Source organism: Zonotrichia leucophrys, chromosome 1, assembly GCF_028769735.1.
Source record: "Zonotrichia leucophrys gambelii isolate GWCS_2022_RI chromosome 1, RI_Zleu_2.0, whole genome shotgun sequence".
NCBI lineage: Eukaryota > Metazoa > Chordata > Aves > Passeriformes > Passerellidae > Zonotrichia > Zonotrichia leucophrys.
In genome coordinates, this window is record NC_088169.1 from 40251704 (window position 1) to 40270927 (window position 19224).

General features: G+C 37.6%; 1 protein-coding gene across 1 annotated transcript in view; it reads right to left on the reverse strand.

Moving 5' to 3' along the window:
- Positions 1-19224, reverse strand: part of UBAC2 (UBA domain containing 2) — an 87524-nt gene that overhangs the window by 16572 nt on the left and 51728 nt on the right. Inside the window, exons 5-7 of the mRNA XM_064712278.1 lie at positions 13924-14047; positions 11988-12035; positions 1246-1491 (exon numbers count right to left, since the gene is read on the reverse strand). Coding sequence (XP_064568348.1) covers positions 1246-1491; positions 11988-12035; positions 13924-14047 — 418 coding nt within the window. The remainder of the gene's footprint in view (positions 1-1245; positions 1492-11987; positions 12036-13923; positions 14048-19224) is intronic.

Consider the following 19224-nt stretch of genomic DNA (forward strand, 5'->3'; position numbering starts at 1 on the left):
ACATGAAAAGACATTTTTCCACTTTCATTGTTCATAGCCTAGGGAAAGGACAAGATGACAAGAAAATGTTATCAACAGTTCTTTTATCATTTACCGTTCTGAACTTATTTACCACTTTTTGTAATTAAAGAGATATTAGAAAGACTGTCCTTCATAACTGGAAGTGGCTCCTTTCTCACATCTGAAGAAACCCGGCTGCACTCCTCACAGCTGTTTGTAGTCCAACATACAGTTTCAATTCATTTTCTATTACAATGGCAATGTTCAAGAATTGAGTAATTTCTAGTTCAGTTCTTATGTTAAAACTAATCAGTGTTCTAATAGGAATGGAGAAAGATAGATTAGAAGTTTCTGCTTGAGGAATAATTTCATCATATTGAAATGTTAAGGAAATAAGAAAACCAGAATAATGTTATCAGGGACTAAAAACAAAGATTCATACTCCAGCTGCAGGCCAAAGCTTTATGCCACCACACCTCTAATTCTGGGAATGCATTAAAGGTAACACAGCTATATCTGTCTGCACTGCACTACCCCCAACACAAAAAGAACTTTTGTATCAGTATACAACTGTGTTTCAGGCAAAGAAAACTCAGTGAAGACAGAGAACATATCTAAGATACAGGAATTGAGACACCACCTGCCTTGTTTTGCTGCCCTACAACACAAAGACTGAGAATATCTGTATTTGTTAGTTTGTATAAAACAGAGAAAATAAAAAGACTGCTATTCTGTTCAATAAGGAAATAAACCAAGAGGATTAAACATGGCAAAAAGAAAGTCACTTGTGGTTTACCTCTGTAACTTAGAGATTTTAATTTCTGCCCTTAAGAAACAACCTATACATCTACAAACAAAGGAATTTCATAGAAAATTTTCAGCCTCTCTGAAAAGGCTGCTGACCAGACAGATACTCAAAAGAGTAAGGAGCATTTTGACTTTCTAACTTTACACAATGGCTTTCACTAAAGACACCAAGAAGCAATCACTTTACCTTTCAGCCTCACTTTTTGTGACAGAATGCCAGGAGTACTGATATCCCCACAAGATTGTCTGACATCCTGTTCCCATCTTGTGAAGCAGTTTTAACATACAAAGCTATACAAACCACTTAAATGGCTATCAGCAGTACAACGGTGTATGAAAGACTGATGGAGAAAAATTAAAAAATAATTCTAAGAAACAGGAACAATGCAAAATCTATGAACCAAAAAAATATAATCCTTAAAGAATGCATAGCAATACCTGCTGCTGTCTCTGCCGCCTCATTTGGGCAACCTGAGACATCATGATTTGACGATCCAGTAACTCCATTCTCTGCTGCCTCTGGATGTCAACTGTGGCTCCCATTCCCACTCGAACTTCATTCGTTGGCTCCGCAGATGAGAAGACTGGTTCAAGAGTCCAAGAAAATATCTTTGCTACCCATCTGGGTACACAAAGAATTCGATGAACTTTTAACATACTGCTATTGTAGCAAATCCCAGAAATCTAAAATCAAAAACAAAATGTTAAAGAAACCCTGAAAACAAAAATACTTAAGTACACCACATTTACCTTGAATTTGGTTGCAGGTAACAGTTGGTCTTTCTGGTTTTTTAAGTACTTTTACTGTATTTACTCACAGTTCTCAGCCAAGAATCAGAGAACAAACAGGGGATTTCTTTACTTCCCTACAACTACAAATTGCTTGTTTAAGTCTGTGTGGTGCATTGCCTGTGACTCATAAAGGTTCAAGGGTTTTTTTGTTTGTTTTGGAATTTGAACCCAAGCCTTGAAAATGACCCTTTCTAAAACTGGTCAAAATGAAAACAAAATTTTAATTTCTAGTAAAAGAGCTGGTCAGCGTATGCTGCATGCTGACCTGAGAAGATTAAGACAGCTCTTGAGAATGTTGAAGCACTCTACACACCCCTTCAAAAAAAAACTACCAAACCCCTTTAAGGCTTCTGTCCCCACCACCTGAATCTCTCCTTCTAGTAAAAATAAAAGCAAACCAGCGGAACTGAAGTTAAATCTAAGACTATGCACACACTCATTCCAAAAGAAGCCCAGCTGCCTTACAGGAGGGAAAAAAAATTTTGAAAACCAATTCATTAAAAACTGTGATACTGAAAAAGCCAGTTTTCGTGAGGCCCTTCTCCTACCTATAAGAAAAAAACCACATTCCCTGTGTTTGTGCCTGCCTTGGGGCTTGATTTCATTTCAGATTCTGCAGGAGAAAGAGAAATTATGAGCCCCATAAATGGAATGACAGTCATCCCTCAGCCATTATTTTGAATGCCATTGTGAAGCCACAGCACTTGAGCCCAAAGCGGTCCCATCTGCATTCTGCGTTATGCCACATTTCAGCATTTGTGACTCTTTACTGTCTGTTATGCCACAAGAAATATGCTGTCAAAGCAAAGCGAAATGAACAGGAAGAGATCTGAACCTCAACAAATCTGTAAACATACCCCAGCAATGAAATTATGTGAAAAGCATGTAGAAACTCTGAATCTGGTGTATTTATTTATTTATTTATTTGGGATTTGTTGTATCTCACTGACATTTGTATAAAGACATTAAATGCATTGCTGATTATACAAAGGGAGACAGTATAGGAAAAACCAACATTCTTTAGGAGTGGGGATATTTTTCAGACTATTAACAAGGTTATTGTTAAATACCCAATGAGGTAGCGAGACTTTTAGCAAAAACACATTCTGCTTTTGGAAACAAAGATTTATGGTTTATATTACTTTCATTTTATGACTCACAGTTGGATGTACAGCCCAAGCTGCTGGTTGCTTGACAGCCCAAGCACAGGCTGTCATTCTAAAATGAGAAAGAACCGTTCTAAACTGGTCTTAACCTCTTCAGTCTTTCAGTCATGCTATGAGAAAGGAGGTAAATGCTATAAAGGCCATAATCACATCAGAGTGAAGGCTGCCTTTAATTAAATCTTCCTCTGTATTCAAAGGAAGATCCTAACTGGACAGGGCACTATAACAGAAGCTTTTTCATGACCTCAGAGATCCTTTCCTCAGCTCTAGTGAAACTGTTCCAGATGACTGTAAACTCATGACTAAAACTGTGCACATCAACTGGAAATTAAGGCATAGCTATAATCACCAAAAACAAAAGGAAGAAAATTCTTATCACTTCTGCAATTCACTTGGTTTTGGTATGTACTGCTTGAGGTGTCTGCCTAGCAAGAAGGTCCCCCAGAAGCAAACCCCCTGATCCTGAGGGAGTTAGGTAGATAGGCCCCTCACTCAAGAAAACCTAGATTGCACAGTAACTGAAAAAGCAGTTCTGGGAGAGTGAGAATTACTGAACCAGACTGCAAATATTACATACACATTTAATCTCATTGTTTTCGTCAATGCGAAATGCACAAGCAGCACTAGAACATATAAATGATCTCCCTTCCTCCACCTTGTTAGGTATAGATATGGGCAGTATCATTAGGCTATGGAGCCAGGACCCCTCTTTCGTTCCAGGGATTCTGCACCTGATTGTACAGGGATTAACTAGGCAGGGAAAGAAATCCCACTCAAAATACTTTGTCCAACATCACACCAACATTCCTTCACTTCTTTCAAATGTCCCTCCTAGAACTCATCTCTGCTCTCTCTTACCACCTTTGAAAAGGTCTAATGTTTTCAAAAATCTTGAACGGGTTCAAAAAGTCACAAGAACAAAACAAAGCAAGCGGTGATAGGAAAATCTACATCTCCCTGAATATATGACAAATCTAGACACGTGTCTGAACATACTAACCACAAAGAGAATCATTATTTATCAAGTCAAGACAGAAAATAGAGCAATGAGACAACAGCAGCCTATCTTTGGTGTCAGTGCTTTGGAACTTGTTTGTCTCAGAAGGGAAGGCATACTGCAAGCCTCAATTAACAGCTGCATCAGTAAAAGCATTCTTGTATTTTTCTTAGCAGAGATGGCTGGGCGTAGAATCATTTACGTTGGAAAAGAACTTCAAGATCATCAAGTCCAGTTGTTAACCCAGTACTGCCAAGTCCACCATGTCCTTAAGTGCCACATCTACATGTCCTTTAAACAGCAATAGAGATTGTGACTCAACCTCTTTCTGCCCTGGGCAGCCTGTTCCAGTGCTTGATGAACCTTTTGGAGAGTAATTTTTCCTAATATTCAATCTAAACCTTCCCTGGCACAACTTAAAGGACATTTCCACTTATCTTACTTGGAAAAAGAGATTGACCCTCACCTCATCACAATCTCCTTTTAGGTAGTTGTAGAGAGCAAGTCATTCCAGAGCACTTAATCAGGAGAAAAGGCTTCATAAGGCTAAAAGTTTATGGACATGCTAAAATGAAAAGCTATTATATGGAAGTATAAGAAACTTTAAAATGTTGTGGTCAATTATATCAAATTTTCAATAAGTTTCAATTAGTGAGGACAAGATAGCTATTTCCATATTTCCAATAAACCCAGAATGGAGACATTTGTAGTTTAAAAAAGTCTTGTGATTCAGTCTGGCTCAGTGTCATACTCTCATCTTAATGTCAAGTATTTCCAAAGAACTTCCTCTATAGCTGGTTCATATGCAGAACTTGATAGATATAATTTTAAAAATCATAAGCTTTGACAAAGTAAAAAGCAACTTTTTACACTGTTTGTGTTATTGACATAGAGTGAATTTTTAGTGTTTAATAACATAAAGCAACATTGTTTATTCAATGAAGATAAAATGACCTCATTATCTTCCAACTTCAGCACTGTACATCAGATTAAAGGGCTACTTCCCCCAAACAGAGGAGCTTCCACTGTATTTTAGCCGTCAAAAGTCACCACAAAAAAACGTTGTGGTTATGTTCACACTGTTAAAATAGAGAATTTGTGGCTAGCAACATAAGGTGCATCTTAATTTCTGTTAGTCACAACATCTTCCGCCATATTGTATGTGGTACAGTGCTAAGAAGAGGAAATGGAGGATGCTGGAAATTCTCTGGCACACTGCAGAATAAAAGTGTGCTTAGATATTTTCAGTTTCTTAATGCTGTGACTTACTACTGATTCTTCACATGAAGTTTCCTAACCTTGTCCTGCCCCCATATAAAGCCTGACTTCCCCTCCCCTTCCCTCAAGTCCTTCCAAAGTTGTACATTTTTGAGAAAAAGGAAGTAGCTGTAGTTTCTCTGCAGTTAGGTAAATCAAACATAGAAGCTCTCCAGTATTTTAAATTGCAAAGATACATATGCTCCACAAGTAGCTGGAATAGTATTTAAAATTTAAATATTTAAATTCGCTGTACTTGATTAATACCAAAAAAAGAAATCAAACAGAAAAAAGTAAACAGACTGGTGTAGAGAATTATGTTGAAAATTATTTTAACAACAAACCATGACATCAAATACTCGATTATCTTGTTCGGAAAAATGTAAATACATTCATGATATGTACTCAAGACTTGGCTATTTTCAGATACAACAAATGAAAATCAAATAGTTTTCTTAAGGTGAAGTGATATTTTTATATCTATTTTATCTGCTTAATCCTTAGTATGTTCTGAATTCTAAAATTTAGACTCAAAAGATGGGTTGAAATTTCTGTCAGGATTCTGTATTTATCTTCATTAGAGAAAGCATTTATCAAACCAAGAGGGATTGTGTGAAAACCACCCAAGAAACAAAACTACCCAACAAATAAACCCCACTACACATGTATTTTCAACTTCTGTTACAATTCTAACATATTATTTTGTTTGGGTTTCCTTTTTGGAAATTGTTGCAAATACTATAAACAGCCTTTTGTAAAAGTTACCCTGAAAGAAAAATAAGATCATAGAGATACTAAAATACTTCTCTTCAATTTTGTTTCCCATTGATTTGGCTCATAAATTTTCCAGATACCTTGAAACTTTTTTTTCAGAGTCCATCAGTGCTTAATTGGTCAGATGGAATCATTATCAGCTAAAAAACATTGTGTATGTGCAAGCATGACTGTACTGCCATTTCAGCACAGCACAGCTACTCTTAACTTGTGCTGGTGTCCTAAGCATAGGTTCCCTTGGTCTCTGCCAACATTCTGTAGGTGATGATTAACACATTGTTAACCAAATCTCTTTAATTACAAGACCTGGATTTGATTAATCTGACCCAACATAGATATCTGTAATTTAAAAGCCTACTTAATAGGCTGGTTGTTTAAAGTTGGTGTCATAGTCACCAGAGAGAAATGGGCACTCTTAGGATGTAACTCATCCTTTGGCAGATGTTTCCAAAGTACACACACAGCTGAATTACTCTCATGGATTCCCTCTCTGAAAAAGGGCAACATTGCTGCCAAAAAAAGCAAATACCGATAGAACAATCTAAGTACTAAAAAACCAGTTGGTATAGCTGATCAAACAGACCATAACTTGGACACAGAAACTCTTCCTCAGATCTAAGAGAAATTTAGAAGTGAAACACAGACTGAAAACCAATATCCATTTTTCTACAGAAGCCACAGATATTACAGATAAAAGTGCCTTACAACATGTTATTACGTTTTCCTGTCCTTTCTCACTACTTTCTCCTTCTTCCAGAGCTGGAAATATCTGCATTTCCCTCCTCCCCAGACAATTACAACCTCATTTCCAAACCAACATCCCCTGTATTCCAGATGAATCAACTCCTTTTTTACACAGATGCATTAAGTGATGCAGGAGTAAGCACTGGTAGCTTAGTCAGCTGTCATGTGTTCACACCTTGACGTGGGCAGGGTGTCACAGCTCCCACCACAGGGAGCATTAGGTCTGTAAAGTCAGTGGAATGTAGTGGCACTCAGATAAAGTCACTTACAGTCACTCAGCTGAACACTGAGCACTGTCCACACAGAAATACTGCACGATAGTTTTGGGCAGGATTCAACACATGTGTTAATGTACATGGACTTGCTGGAGCAAGTCCAGTGCAGGGCCACAGGGATAATCAAAGGACTGGGAGCATTTTTCCCATGAGGAGAGGCTGAGAGAAGTGGGGCTGTTTGGCCTGGAGAAGAGAAGGCCCAGGTGATTTTACCAAAGTAAAGAAATGCCTGAAGGGAAATGAAGAAATGAGCACAAACTGAAATATGGGAGGCTTGCTCTGAGGATCAGGAAACACTTTTTCACTGTGAGGTTGACTGAACACCAGCAGAGGTTGCCCAGGGTGGTGGTAGAATCTGCATCCTTGGAGATACTCAAAAGCCATCAGAACACGGTCCTGGGGCAAGCTGCTCTGGGTGGCCCTGCCTGAGCAGGGAGGCTGCACCAGGTGCCACCCTCAGTGATTCTGTGAACTGAGTACATGCTCTTTGGGAGGTGGTTCTATCAGGAAAGGGGAATCACATCCATTACACACAAAACACATGGTTTTACTTGGGTAAGTACTTAAGCATGGGCAGAATTTTTAGTATGTGAGTAGTCTCACTGATACTAGCAGCACTACTGATATTTATACTGTAATACCAATGTCAGATATTCAGAAATTAACTAGATACAACATTTAGCAAACATTTACCTGAATCCACTTACAAGCACAGTTACAAAGTGTTCAAAAATCATACTTTGACTACAGTCCTACATGAGACTGAATGTGGATGACTGAAGAATACCCAGACTAACTGGAGGATGAAGGACGATGAACAGCAGGACACAAATGTGGAGGTAACTGCATACATTAACAGACTCTGACAAAGATCCTCTTTGAGAAAGCACACATTTAATATGAATTTTAAGTATGTAGAGGGGATGATATTTTAAACATGAACACTATACTGTGAAGTAACACAAATGCAAATACAAAATGTTTTAAAACAACACAGAATTCAGCATGCATTCTTCAAAATCACTTAAGAAAAGTGTGAGAGAGGAAGAAAAACAACAAGAAAATTAATAATTCCTGATCAGCTGATCAGATCAGATCTGATCAGATATTAGCTACATAACAGTATTTTTAAGATGGGACCTAAACCAATTAAAGACTGGTTTAATTATTTTGCTCCCCCAGCTGAATCACTTTTTATCCTATATATGCCAATTATAAAGGACCTGAATTCACTATACAAAAACTTCTCAGCTGGATGAACAACTAACAGTAATGATGGATAAAATTCTTAACAAACAAAACACAAAAGTACTATTCAAGTACACTTGGGAGCATTTAACAGTATCTGTAGTCTATGCAAAACTAAGTTAGCCACTTCAAAATTATGAATAATAACTAATGTACTCAAAAAAAAAGAACTGAAATTAAAATCACGCACTCAACACTGTCTGAACTTTCCATCTTAACCTTAAGCTGTTAAAGTACAAGCTCTAAATTACAGATTCTCTACATTTTCCAATATCTAAATATAAAAAGCACAACTTTTCATACATTCTGAGAAAAGTAAATTCCAGCATAGCTCAGTAACAATGCAGAAAACTGTTGCATTCTGCTTAGTGAAATCTCCAAGTCAAGCAGGGTTTAGAAACTTCTCAATTTCAGTTTCCTAAGGTTTGAACTGAACTCTACATAAATTCAAGGCAGCTCACAGGAGACTTGGTGGGTTCCAAATTTTAAACTTTATGCAGTGCAAGTCATCTTGCAAACAAATAAAAAACTAACATGAGGTAAGAAGAAAGGCTAGAACACTAAAATCACAGAAAGGGCCTGAAAGATACCTTCCCCCTATCAAATATAGCCCTAAGCTACTCAGAAAAACCCATGGCACGTGATCTGCCTGATGGCATTATCCTAGAAAGTGGAGGGAACTGCATGTCTTCATGGGACATGTCTTCTGCTGGTCACCAACCTGAGATGACTTCTTTAAGCAGATGAGCTCAAGCTATGAATGAGCCTTGACACACTTCTCAAATTTCAATCCTACAAAAGTATGGCAAGGAAAAATGTAAAGTGGGAATCCAAAAGATTTTAAAGGGGTGGAAAAAAAGGGAGAGAAGGTGTCTACATCCAATGAAACATGAATACCACTTCCTAAGGTGTTCTGACTATTTTAAAGAAAAAAAAATAGTGAAGAAACTGTTTCAAGCCTTCACTTAACTTAGCGATATGCACTACATGGAGGCACTTCTGTAAACAACTACTGAAAGAATTTTGGGCATCTCTAGTATGTTTCCTAATTTTATGGCACAAACCCCAAAAAACTCTTATCACAAGAAACAAATTTTGTCTGTATGCACCAGGCATCATATATTCCTGGCAAAATAAATCACTAGAAACTAAATTAGTCCTATCAATCATAAAATGATTACAGATTACTGATGACATCAGATTTGTGAATTTCTTTACAGTCTACTTCATAAATTCTGTTTTCCTTATACATAAGCATAATGTACTTAAACAGCATGTTTTATACAACATACCAGCAACTGACATACCAAAAGTACAATAATTGATTGTCCAGTTTCATGTGGACAGTAAAGAAACTGCCTTTAAGACCGTAATCCTGTGCTGGTTTAAAATTGGATCTAGCAAAATATACCTTATCACAAAGACAGACACAGCAGACCTTTGTATTCCAATAACAAATCATGAGCTGTAATTTCTGCACCTGAGAAAAATTCACCATCAAAACCACAAATCCTGAAAAATTCCCTATCACCAGGCATATTACATCAATGCCCACCTGCCCACACAGACTCATACATGCATATCTGTAATGATGGCATCACTCAAAACCACTGAAAACAAGAACTCAAGGCAGTAGAGTTCCCAGTACCTCTATACCCTGCCTAGAATTCACAAGAAGGTCTCAAGATACTTGCAAGGATGTAACTAGAAAGTCAGATCCCATTTAGTCATGTTCAAATATAGACTGTGAGAATTTAAATAAACTTAAACTAGGAACACCCTGAAGACAAAGTGGAAACTGATAACAACTCAGATATTGTGCTGGCACCATCCATTTTAATATTCCACATAAGCAGAAGTGTAACAAAAGCTAAATGACAGAACAGCATCATAATGCACTCAATATGAGTGCCTATGTAATTCTTCAGTGCTTAAAATACAGTGAAGTGTCTACCAGGCAATGAACTAGTGACTAAATATTACACCTATCTGACCTGGTGCTTATGCCTTTACTCATCCTTTCTGTACAGATACCTGAAAATTTGAGTCCACAAAGACTACAGCAGTAAGCTAGAAAAATGTTAAGATTTATAAGAATTACATAACATAGGTTGTCAGAATGACTTAACATTAATTTGACAATCTATTTCTGTAATTGTACATATCAATGTGTTATCAACCAACTGCACTTGTAGTACTAAAAGGCACCTTTATAGTGTTGCATATCCCTGCTTAGATTATTTAATATACCATGAAACTTTATTCCTTTATCAAGTTTTTGCAAAAGACACCAAATTATAATTTCTAACAGAGGAGAAAAAAAGACTTCTTAATCACAGAAGTGTGGCAGATACGCTATGCAAAAGAAATGGCTGAAAATCCTAGCATAAATTTCTTTTCAAACTGCAGCACTTCTTACAAAGTCATGGAGTGCAGAAAAAAATTGACACTGAAAACACGTTATAATTGATAATGACTTAATTCATGCTGACTGAAGCAATATGAAACCTTGAAATTATTTTCTAGCCATCCTGTGACACAGAAGTAACTCAATTTAATCCTATGGGTTTACATCTAAGTAAAACATATTGTCAATCTTAAATTAAAAGAAAGATCCTTTATAAAAAAGAATACTAAGAAAGTTCAGCAAGTTTTGTAATATAGAAAATAAAACTTTATATTAAGAGGGAATGAAAATAAGAACTGTATAATGTATTATAAAAAAAAAATGAGCTACTCTTTATATGTCTGTATAATCAAGTATACACAGAGCTTCTGTCATCAGCAAAGAGGGAGTTAAAATGCCTTTCCATTTCTTTCCTTTCCTTCCCTCTCTAACGAACACCTGCTGGAAAGGAAGGGCTATTAAAAGAGCCAGCAGAGTAACAGGAAGGGTAGTGTGTGTGGAGGAAGTCACAGATCCTTCAGTGGGCACAGAGGCTTGGGCTGATTTCCAGGGGAGATGGATTCTGATTTGTTAGTTGCACTGCTTTCATCGATATTTATAGCAAGATCAAATCATGAACAGACATCACTGCTGCTCTGTCACTCCCGTTATTAGTTATCCTAGAAACTCACAGTCAATGCAAATGGTAAGAGATCAAATCACTGAGTTGTAGCAGCATTTCCTTCTGAGCTCAACCCAAATTCAAATTAGTAGGTTCTATACAGCAAGGGCATAATTTGAGTTCTCCATCAACTTAATAATGAGTTCCCTTGGAAGTGGCAGCACTCCCACTGTTGAAAAAGGTTACAGTCCTTTGGGCCAAGAAATCAGCCTGAGCTCCTAATTTCTAAGTCTGTAAAATTTTAAAAGCTTATCAGTATCTAACAATCTGAAAAATTTAGCACAATCTGTTCCAGCACTAAGCACTTTACCAACAACAGAGTCAGAAAGGAAAAAGATCACAGCTCCTTTATCTGACTGATGTGATGAACATGATTTTGTGCCCTTACTGCCACTGTCATTGTGAGAAGCAGTTATATTATAAGATTTCCTTGGAGAACAGCAAAGCATGAAAAACCTTCACAGCAAAGTTAGTAAAACCTGAGTTTTGGAATCAAAGCTTGAGGCTTGCTGAAATCTGAAAAAACAAACCTCAACCTGGGGTACACATTTCTACCATTTCCTCAATGATCTCATTTGTAGTTGTGGGTGTACAACTATATCCATGGCAACAAAATTAATTTTATGCGGGGAGCAGCGGCACCCTGAAAAAATTAATCACCAATTTTGTTGTCTATCAGTTTGTCACCAGCTAGTCAGTGCTTCACATATTTAGAAGTTGAAGAGGAAAACTTTCTGGTTAGCAACACAGAGTGTTACTTAGTAATTTCTGTTCTTTTTGAGCCCAAATATACTGTGCTGCTCACAGACATAACAGTGTGTTTTAAGCAACATATGATTTTTATAACAGTAGGACTTACCAATCCACTTAAGGCTAAAATCCAGATGTAGGAACCGGAGGTTAAGAGCTAGAAGACAAGAGCAGGGATTTAAATTTTTATTTTACTAAGTTCTTGCTATATTAACCACTAAGTTGCAATATGATATAGGTTATGCACTCATCATGACAATGAGAGACGTCAGACTTTTACCTTTGTTAAAATTCAGTTTACCATTAAAAAAAAGAAGTATTCCAGAAGGAGCAAGTGGAAAAAACACAGGGATCCAACAATTGTTCTCCTTCTAGAGAACAATACATTTTATTTTCATATAGCTTACTAAGTATAACAGGATGTCAGTTATAGGCAGCACAGAAAAACAGGTCTGAAAGACAGACTGAAGCAAAGGAAATGACTCAGCAGCAACAGGAGAAGAGTTCCAAGCAGGCAAGCACTCCAAGTGAAGCTCTCAGACATGCAGTCACAGACAGACAAAGCACCAGCATCAAAATTAAGGAAATAAAGTTCTTACCCAGTGACATATTTGCTGACATGAAATCACAGAAATAAGTTGGAGCAATTTTTTTTAAATCCTGATAAGTCAACATGGCAGCCCATTGTTTCTAGCAAAGTATGTGATTAATCACCTGGAGAAGGTTATTACCAACTGGAAAAATGGACTGAAAATGGTCACTAAAATGTTTCTGCGTGATGCTGACTGAACCATGAGAACACCTTCCCTCCAGAGTTCAGACTACGGAAACAGCGACTTGAGATAAGGGCAGAGTTTCCAAATGAGAAGAAGGCAAATGAGTCTCCCCTCAGGCTCTGGGTGATGGCAGCAAGTGTTCAGAGCTCAGCAGGGAGAGATCCCACAGAGATACAGGGCTCAGTGACAGCACTGATCTGAGCTGGACGTGCTGTGTGCACGGAAGCAAAAGGCAAAAGACCCGATGGAAAACAGCCCACACATCAGCATGGCTTTCCCAAAGACTGCAGTAATAGTGCAAGTGATGGGCTCAGAAGAGAGGAAACAAGATTTCTGAGACCAAGAAAATAAAGTGCTGGAGCAGAAAGTGAAGGAAACCAAAGGCTGAACAGGAATGAGGATGAACGAAATGGCCATGTGGAGCATAAGTCAATATTCTGAAACCGACTACTTATTCTAAAATACTCTCTCCCACGTTTCACATAGCTATGGTGTATTTCCCATTGCTTGCGCCAGAGCTACTTTTGAATCCCTAGAAAATATAGAAGTGAGCCTAATTTCTCATAAATTTGGACATCTCATAATTCAGGTTGTGACACAAATGTCCATTCATTTCTAGGCTGCTGGGTCTTGGGGTTTTTAAATTGTTTCTTGAATACTTACTGGCTTTTTATACCAAGTAGCTATATTTTCCTAGTCATATTTCACAGAATACTATATGATGTTGCTGTGCTCTATGTTACACTATTCTAAATTACCTGCCACATGGTAAGGCATGATATACAAGTAAGATTAATTTATATAAAAGTGAAATTCAGTCAAAACCTTGATTGTTTACTAACAGTCTTAACACAAAAAATACTATATTCTACAGCTTTATTTGAGCTCTAATTGACAAGGAAAAAATAAGCAAATTCAAGAATATAAGCAAACTAGAAAGGTAAAAGATAAAAATGCTTCAGGATCAAGTTCCATTTTTAATCTCTTTTCATCTAATTCATTATACTGACCAAAAAAAAAAAAAACCCTTGTGGAATTGTCTATTATATTTTCCCATATAAGACAAGGTAAGGACAGACCACTTGCTCACCACTTCAGCATACTAGAATCACACGTTTCTATATGTTTTAGCAGATGGGATAGTTATTAGCTAAATGTATGCTCAATCATGCACATGGAAGCATCAAAATTCACAGGCAAACAGAAATACAAACTTACTAATGACATTATTAGTTTATTAAAAGATGAACAAGCAAGTACATACCATACCTGTAAACCCAGTATGTAGACCAGAGACTTGTTTGTGATAGAAAAGTGGCCCAATACTTGTGTCACCTGCACTCTTGGAATGGAGGAATAAAATGGAACAAACAGCGCAAACACAGGACCCAAGCTGCAAAAAGAAAGGTCCAGATGGTTATAAGAATGATACCAGCAACAGTAGTGCCAAACAATCAAAAGGAGTTAATTTTAAGTACATAACAATCAAAATGTTACACCACTTTGCAAACAAAGGTCTCCCTTAAGAACACACACTAGGTAACTTCTGGCATTCTAGGTAACAGATTCATTAGCAAATAAGAACGAGTGACAAAAAGTATTTTATTTCCCAATGTTTAGGACTGGAGACAGAAGAGAAGGCAACATATTTCATCTAATAGCAGATTCTTTCCATAAAGCACAGCACACAACAGTGTGAACAGCAGTAATGTTCTACATCAGAACAAAATATGATTCAAAAGGACAAATGGCAAGGATTTTACCTTTCCCAAAAGGTTAAGGAAACCACTTCACTTATGAAGCTAAGCCCCTGGTATTTACCCAGACTTAATGTGTTAGAGGATTGCCAAAAGAGTACAGTACCTAAGATGGGAATAATGACAGTTTGATTTAACTTCCCTTTGCCAGTGACTTTCATGGCCCTACAAATAAACTCCCTTTAGGGTCCTCATCTTAATCACAACACAAGATGTTTTTTAAGTTTTTAAACCATCGCTGCAAGGATGACATAGAATCTAAGACTTCAAGCACTTTTTACAATGACCAGATGCCTAGACTGAACTTGTGAATACGAGCTAATGCATTTCATTCAGACACTCAATTTTGCATATAATCCTTTTTACACAAACAAAATACACTTGTATAAATAGACACAACACGTTACTGAGATAAACTGAAATTACTGAAGTTCTAAGAGTCAAAATGCTATAAGAAAGCAACATACAAAAATAATTCTTCATCTGAAGTTATCCCATTGTAGTCATATTCACTGAAAAAAATCAGGTTTTACAAGAGAAGATAGAAGAAAAACAAAGAAAAAATTTATTTCTCTTCTAAGAAGAGTACTTTTAAATTATTTCTTTCTACTCTGACCAAATTAAGAGAATACCACAACTGCGGCATGCTTTTCAGGTTTTATTGATCATGTGATGAACAGTGACTCAGAGACAGAGATTCACATGCAACAGTGCACTCAATCATAAGATAGGAAAGTACAAAAAGGAATTTCCCAAGACTGCAAGTGCATTTAAAAAACGAGATTAGAGCATGCTAAAAGGTTCCCTAAATGTTAGTACTCACCAATTATGTCAATAGAGACCACAGAAAGCACCACCCCAGTCCAGAGTGGCTATCAGCTGAATTCAAAGTCTAGTGTCTGACACTGCTGAGTACCCAACAACCTAGAGGAGCTGGAGGAAACTTAGTGATGGCCTTTTTCTGCTAAAACAGTAAGTTCATGGGCACTACAGAAGTATGCTCCTAAAGGAATCAGTGTTTGTTTTTTAGACAGAGCTCATATCTAATACAAATGGGTATTACTCAATATCCATTCAGGTTTCTTTTTTTAAAATGTCAAAACTGGTGCCCTTCAAAATGCTGTGTGAAACTCATTTGCACAGGCAATTCCACTGTGTGAAAATTCATTCCAGTTAATTTTAAACTTTCACCCTCAACTTTCTTTATATGATTTTGTACTTCGAAAATTTTCCTTTATTTTCTGTTGTCTTTCAATAGTTAACTAATGCCTTTTTTTAGAATATCTATATGGGGACACTGCTCTGTCAGACAAGTCACCCACAGAATAATACTAGAATGTGGCTGACACAGTAAAGTACAACAAAAGGATGGTCAAGGAAAATGTGGACCCAGTGGTGAAAAAAGGACAAGAAAAAAGTGACAAAGGACATTCAATGTCTTTTTGGGTCAGTTTTCAATGGTTAGTTTTGCCCTCAGGCCTTGCAGGTCCCTGAGTGTCCTGTGGGACTGGAGCAAGACCTGCTGTGAAGGAAGACACTTTGGAGGCTCTTGAGCCCAGCTGATCATACAGGAGGCAAAAGGACCAGATAGGCTGCACCCCAGGGCTGCACCTCAGGGAGGTGGTCAATGCTACCTCACTGGAATATCATGGTGATTAGGACAGGCTCCTGACTGGGTAAGTGCAAATGTCACACCCATCTTCAAGGAGGGCAAGAAGAGGATCCTCATAGCTTTCTATCCCTGGGAAAGTTACAGAGCAAAGCTTCTAAGAGCCATTGCCAGCTACACGATGGACAAGGCAGCTGCTAACATCCCATTGGATTTACCAAGAGTGACTCTGGTGCTGTGGATAAGGAAGGGGAAGATGGCAGATGTTGTACACTCTGACTTCAGGATGGCCTTTGACTTGGTTTCTTCTTCAGCCCTTAAAGAAAAACAGGGAAGATATGCACTGCACTAGCAGATTAGAGGGAATCTGGCTGCACTGCTGGACTCAAAGGGTTCTGATCAGCAGCACCAACTTTAGGGGCAACCACTTACTAGCAGCTCCCCTCAGGGATCCCTACTGGGATAAACACTATTTATTATCTTTATCAAACAACCTGGATGATGGGACAGAGTGCACTCCCAACAAACTGGTGAGTGAAACCAAACTGGAGGAAGCAGTCAATACTTTGGAGAGCAGGACCACATTCAGCTATTCCTTGACGAAAATGGGCTGACATTAGGAATGTTAGGGAGTTCAACAGAAGTAACTGTGGAGTCTCCATATGGGTTAGAACAACCTTGTGCAGTGGCACAGACTGGTTAGAAAACAGATTTGCAGATAAGGAGCTGGAGAATCCTTTGAGTGTTAGTCAGCCTTTGAGTGTCATTTTATCCTTGCAGGAGAGGTCAATCATATACAGGGCAGCATTATCAATGTGTTGTCCTCAGGCCAAGTGAAGTAATTGCTCAGCACCTCTGAGCTTAAACCTAAATCACTGTGTCCACTTTTGGGCTTCATGCTTCAAGAAAGGTTTTCATATAGTGGAGCAATTCCAGACAGGATAATGATGGTCCAGTATTTTACCAGGCTGCCCAGAGGTACAATCTCCATCCTCAGAGACACAGCCTGGACACAGAGCCCAAAATAACCCATTCTTGTTGGACATGTTTTGAACCCAGGGTTGAAGTAAATGACTGCCAGAGATCCTGTCAAACCTAAGCCACCCTATTGCTCAGTGAAAAATCAAAGTCTCAAGATCACTGGAGGAATTTCTGTTCCTGTATTTCACTGGACAGGTACAAACACCCATCCACATACTGTAAATAAAAGGACTGGCTCTTAACTCTTTTAGTTATGTTAATTAGCTGTTTGGTACCATATATCAGATTCAACATCTTCAAGTGGAAAACATATTCTTATTGAAAGACTACTTCAGCATTTTTTTCCCTTCACTTCTTTCTTATCCTCTTGTATTTGCTTTTCCTCTCATCTCTTTTAGTCTCCTTTTCTGTGCTTTCTCTCTTTTTGCAGAGACCTTTGCCCCAGCCATTTGTTCATTATACTATGAGAATATCAGGAATGTCCATTCACATGCCATGATTAACTTCTACTAGAAATCTGTGATGTCTGTGTGCAAAGAAGGGCTATAGACACAAGCATATTCTGATTCTGAACTGAGTTTTTGCCCACTTCATATTTAGGAAGTTAATTTTAGTCATATGGGTTAGAAAATGAAATTTTCAAACAACCCAGAAAACTCTAAAACCTGAAAACTGAATTCTAGAGTTTGAACATTCTACATATTCATCCCAAAGATGTACTGCAATAGCTGTCTCTACAATAATTACATCCCCATTTTGAAAAGCACGCTAAATTTCAATATTTGAAGTGAAACATAAACACAGTGACAAGATAGGAACATTCTACATCATATGAATCTATGAGATTGGTTTTGTACAAAGAAATAAAAAAAAGTCATATACAAACAATATCCCTGAAAAAAATAAGTCAGAGATGTAAAAATTGTCTGAGAAGGAAAAATCAGGGGCAGATACATATTACAAGAGAAATATACTATTTAAAGTCTAAAAGAGTGACTATTAAATGCAGATTAAAAGAAATTATTAGCACTAGCAAATATATGCAAAATAAAGAGGAAAATATATACAAAACAGAGGAAAAATGGTTCTAAAATGCATGAACAAAGGGTTAGAAAGCTAAATAAATGTAGCTTCTGCAAAAATGCTTGCTGCTGTCAATAGAAGTTCTGTGGCATTAGGTTTGCAGAAATAACCTATTTTATTCATAATGACTCACTACACTTACTAACTGCTGGGCTGTGTTTTTCTTCATTCAAGTTCTCCAAAAAACCATTAAACTGACAAATTCACAACCACATATTTTTGGGGGGGGGCTAAAAATATCACCTATAAAAACAGCTGCAGATTATACAGGCACGCAAGCAGGACACTTGCAATTCAAGTTACTAAGTCACTTCAGTGACCTGCATTCCTACAGTCAGTCCAAACACTGCCATACTACACTTAAGGTTCCAGCCTTTACTCTGAAGATGCTAAATATTCACAAAAACATTCCTTAAAATTAATGAACTCTGTGGAATGTGACTACCCTTGATGTGAGTACCCCTCTTCCTGCTGGAGTCCTGGACTCAAAGGACTCACCTACTGCACCCAATTCTTTCACTACACATGAGCAGGACAGCCCATTGCCTGAGGTCTCTCAATAGCAGCAAAAGCCTTAGGCTTTGTTACCCAGTACTCACTAGCTAATACGAATATTTTACAGGAAAGCAGTAAGAATGCTAAGAGAAAAATTTAAAAATGCATCTGGAGGTGAAAAGAAAGGTTCTTCCTGTCCATGGATATCCCCGCAGAATCCATGCAACTTGCAGTTCATGAAAATTTGAGACTAACCATCTAACCAACAGCTTACAATCCCCTCATGAAGGCACGAGTCAGATACCTATCCTAAAGTAAGCTTTAATTTTTAATGCCAAGACTATCCAACAATATATTTTGTAACCTGGGTTCCATGTTCCTCACCTTGTCTGCCAAAATCTGAACAGTGTTTGCACATACATGTACACAAATGTATGTCTGCACATATATGGTAAACAGAAACACTTTCTGAAACACAGCAATTTCTTAATTTACATGTTCAAATCCTGGAGCAGTCAAACAGATATTGGACCAACAGCAGCTGTATCAGAACAGAAAACAAACAGCTAGGAGGATAAACAGTTAGTGAAAGAATGCAACCTGCACCATTTAATTTATCATCATGCTAGGCTGGATTGGTAGCTA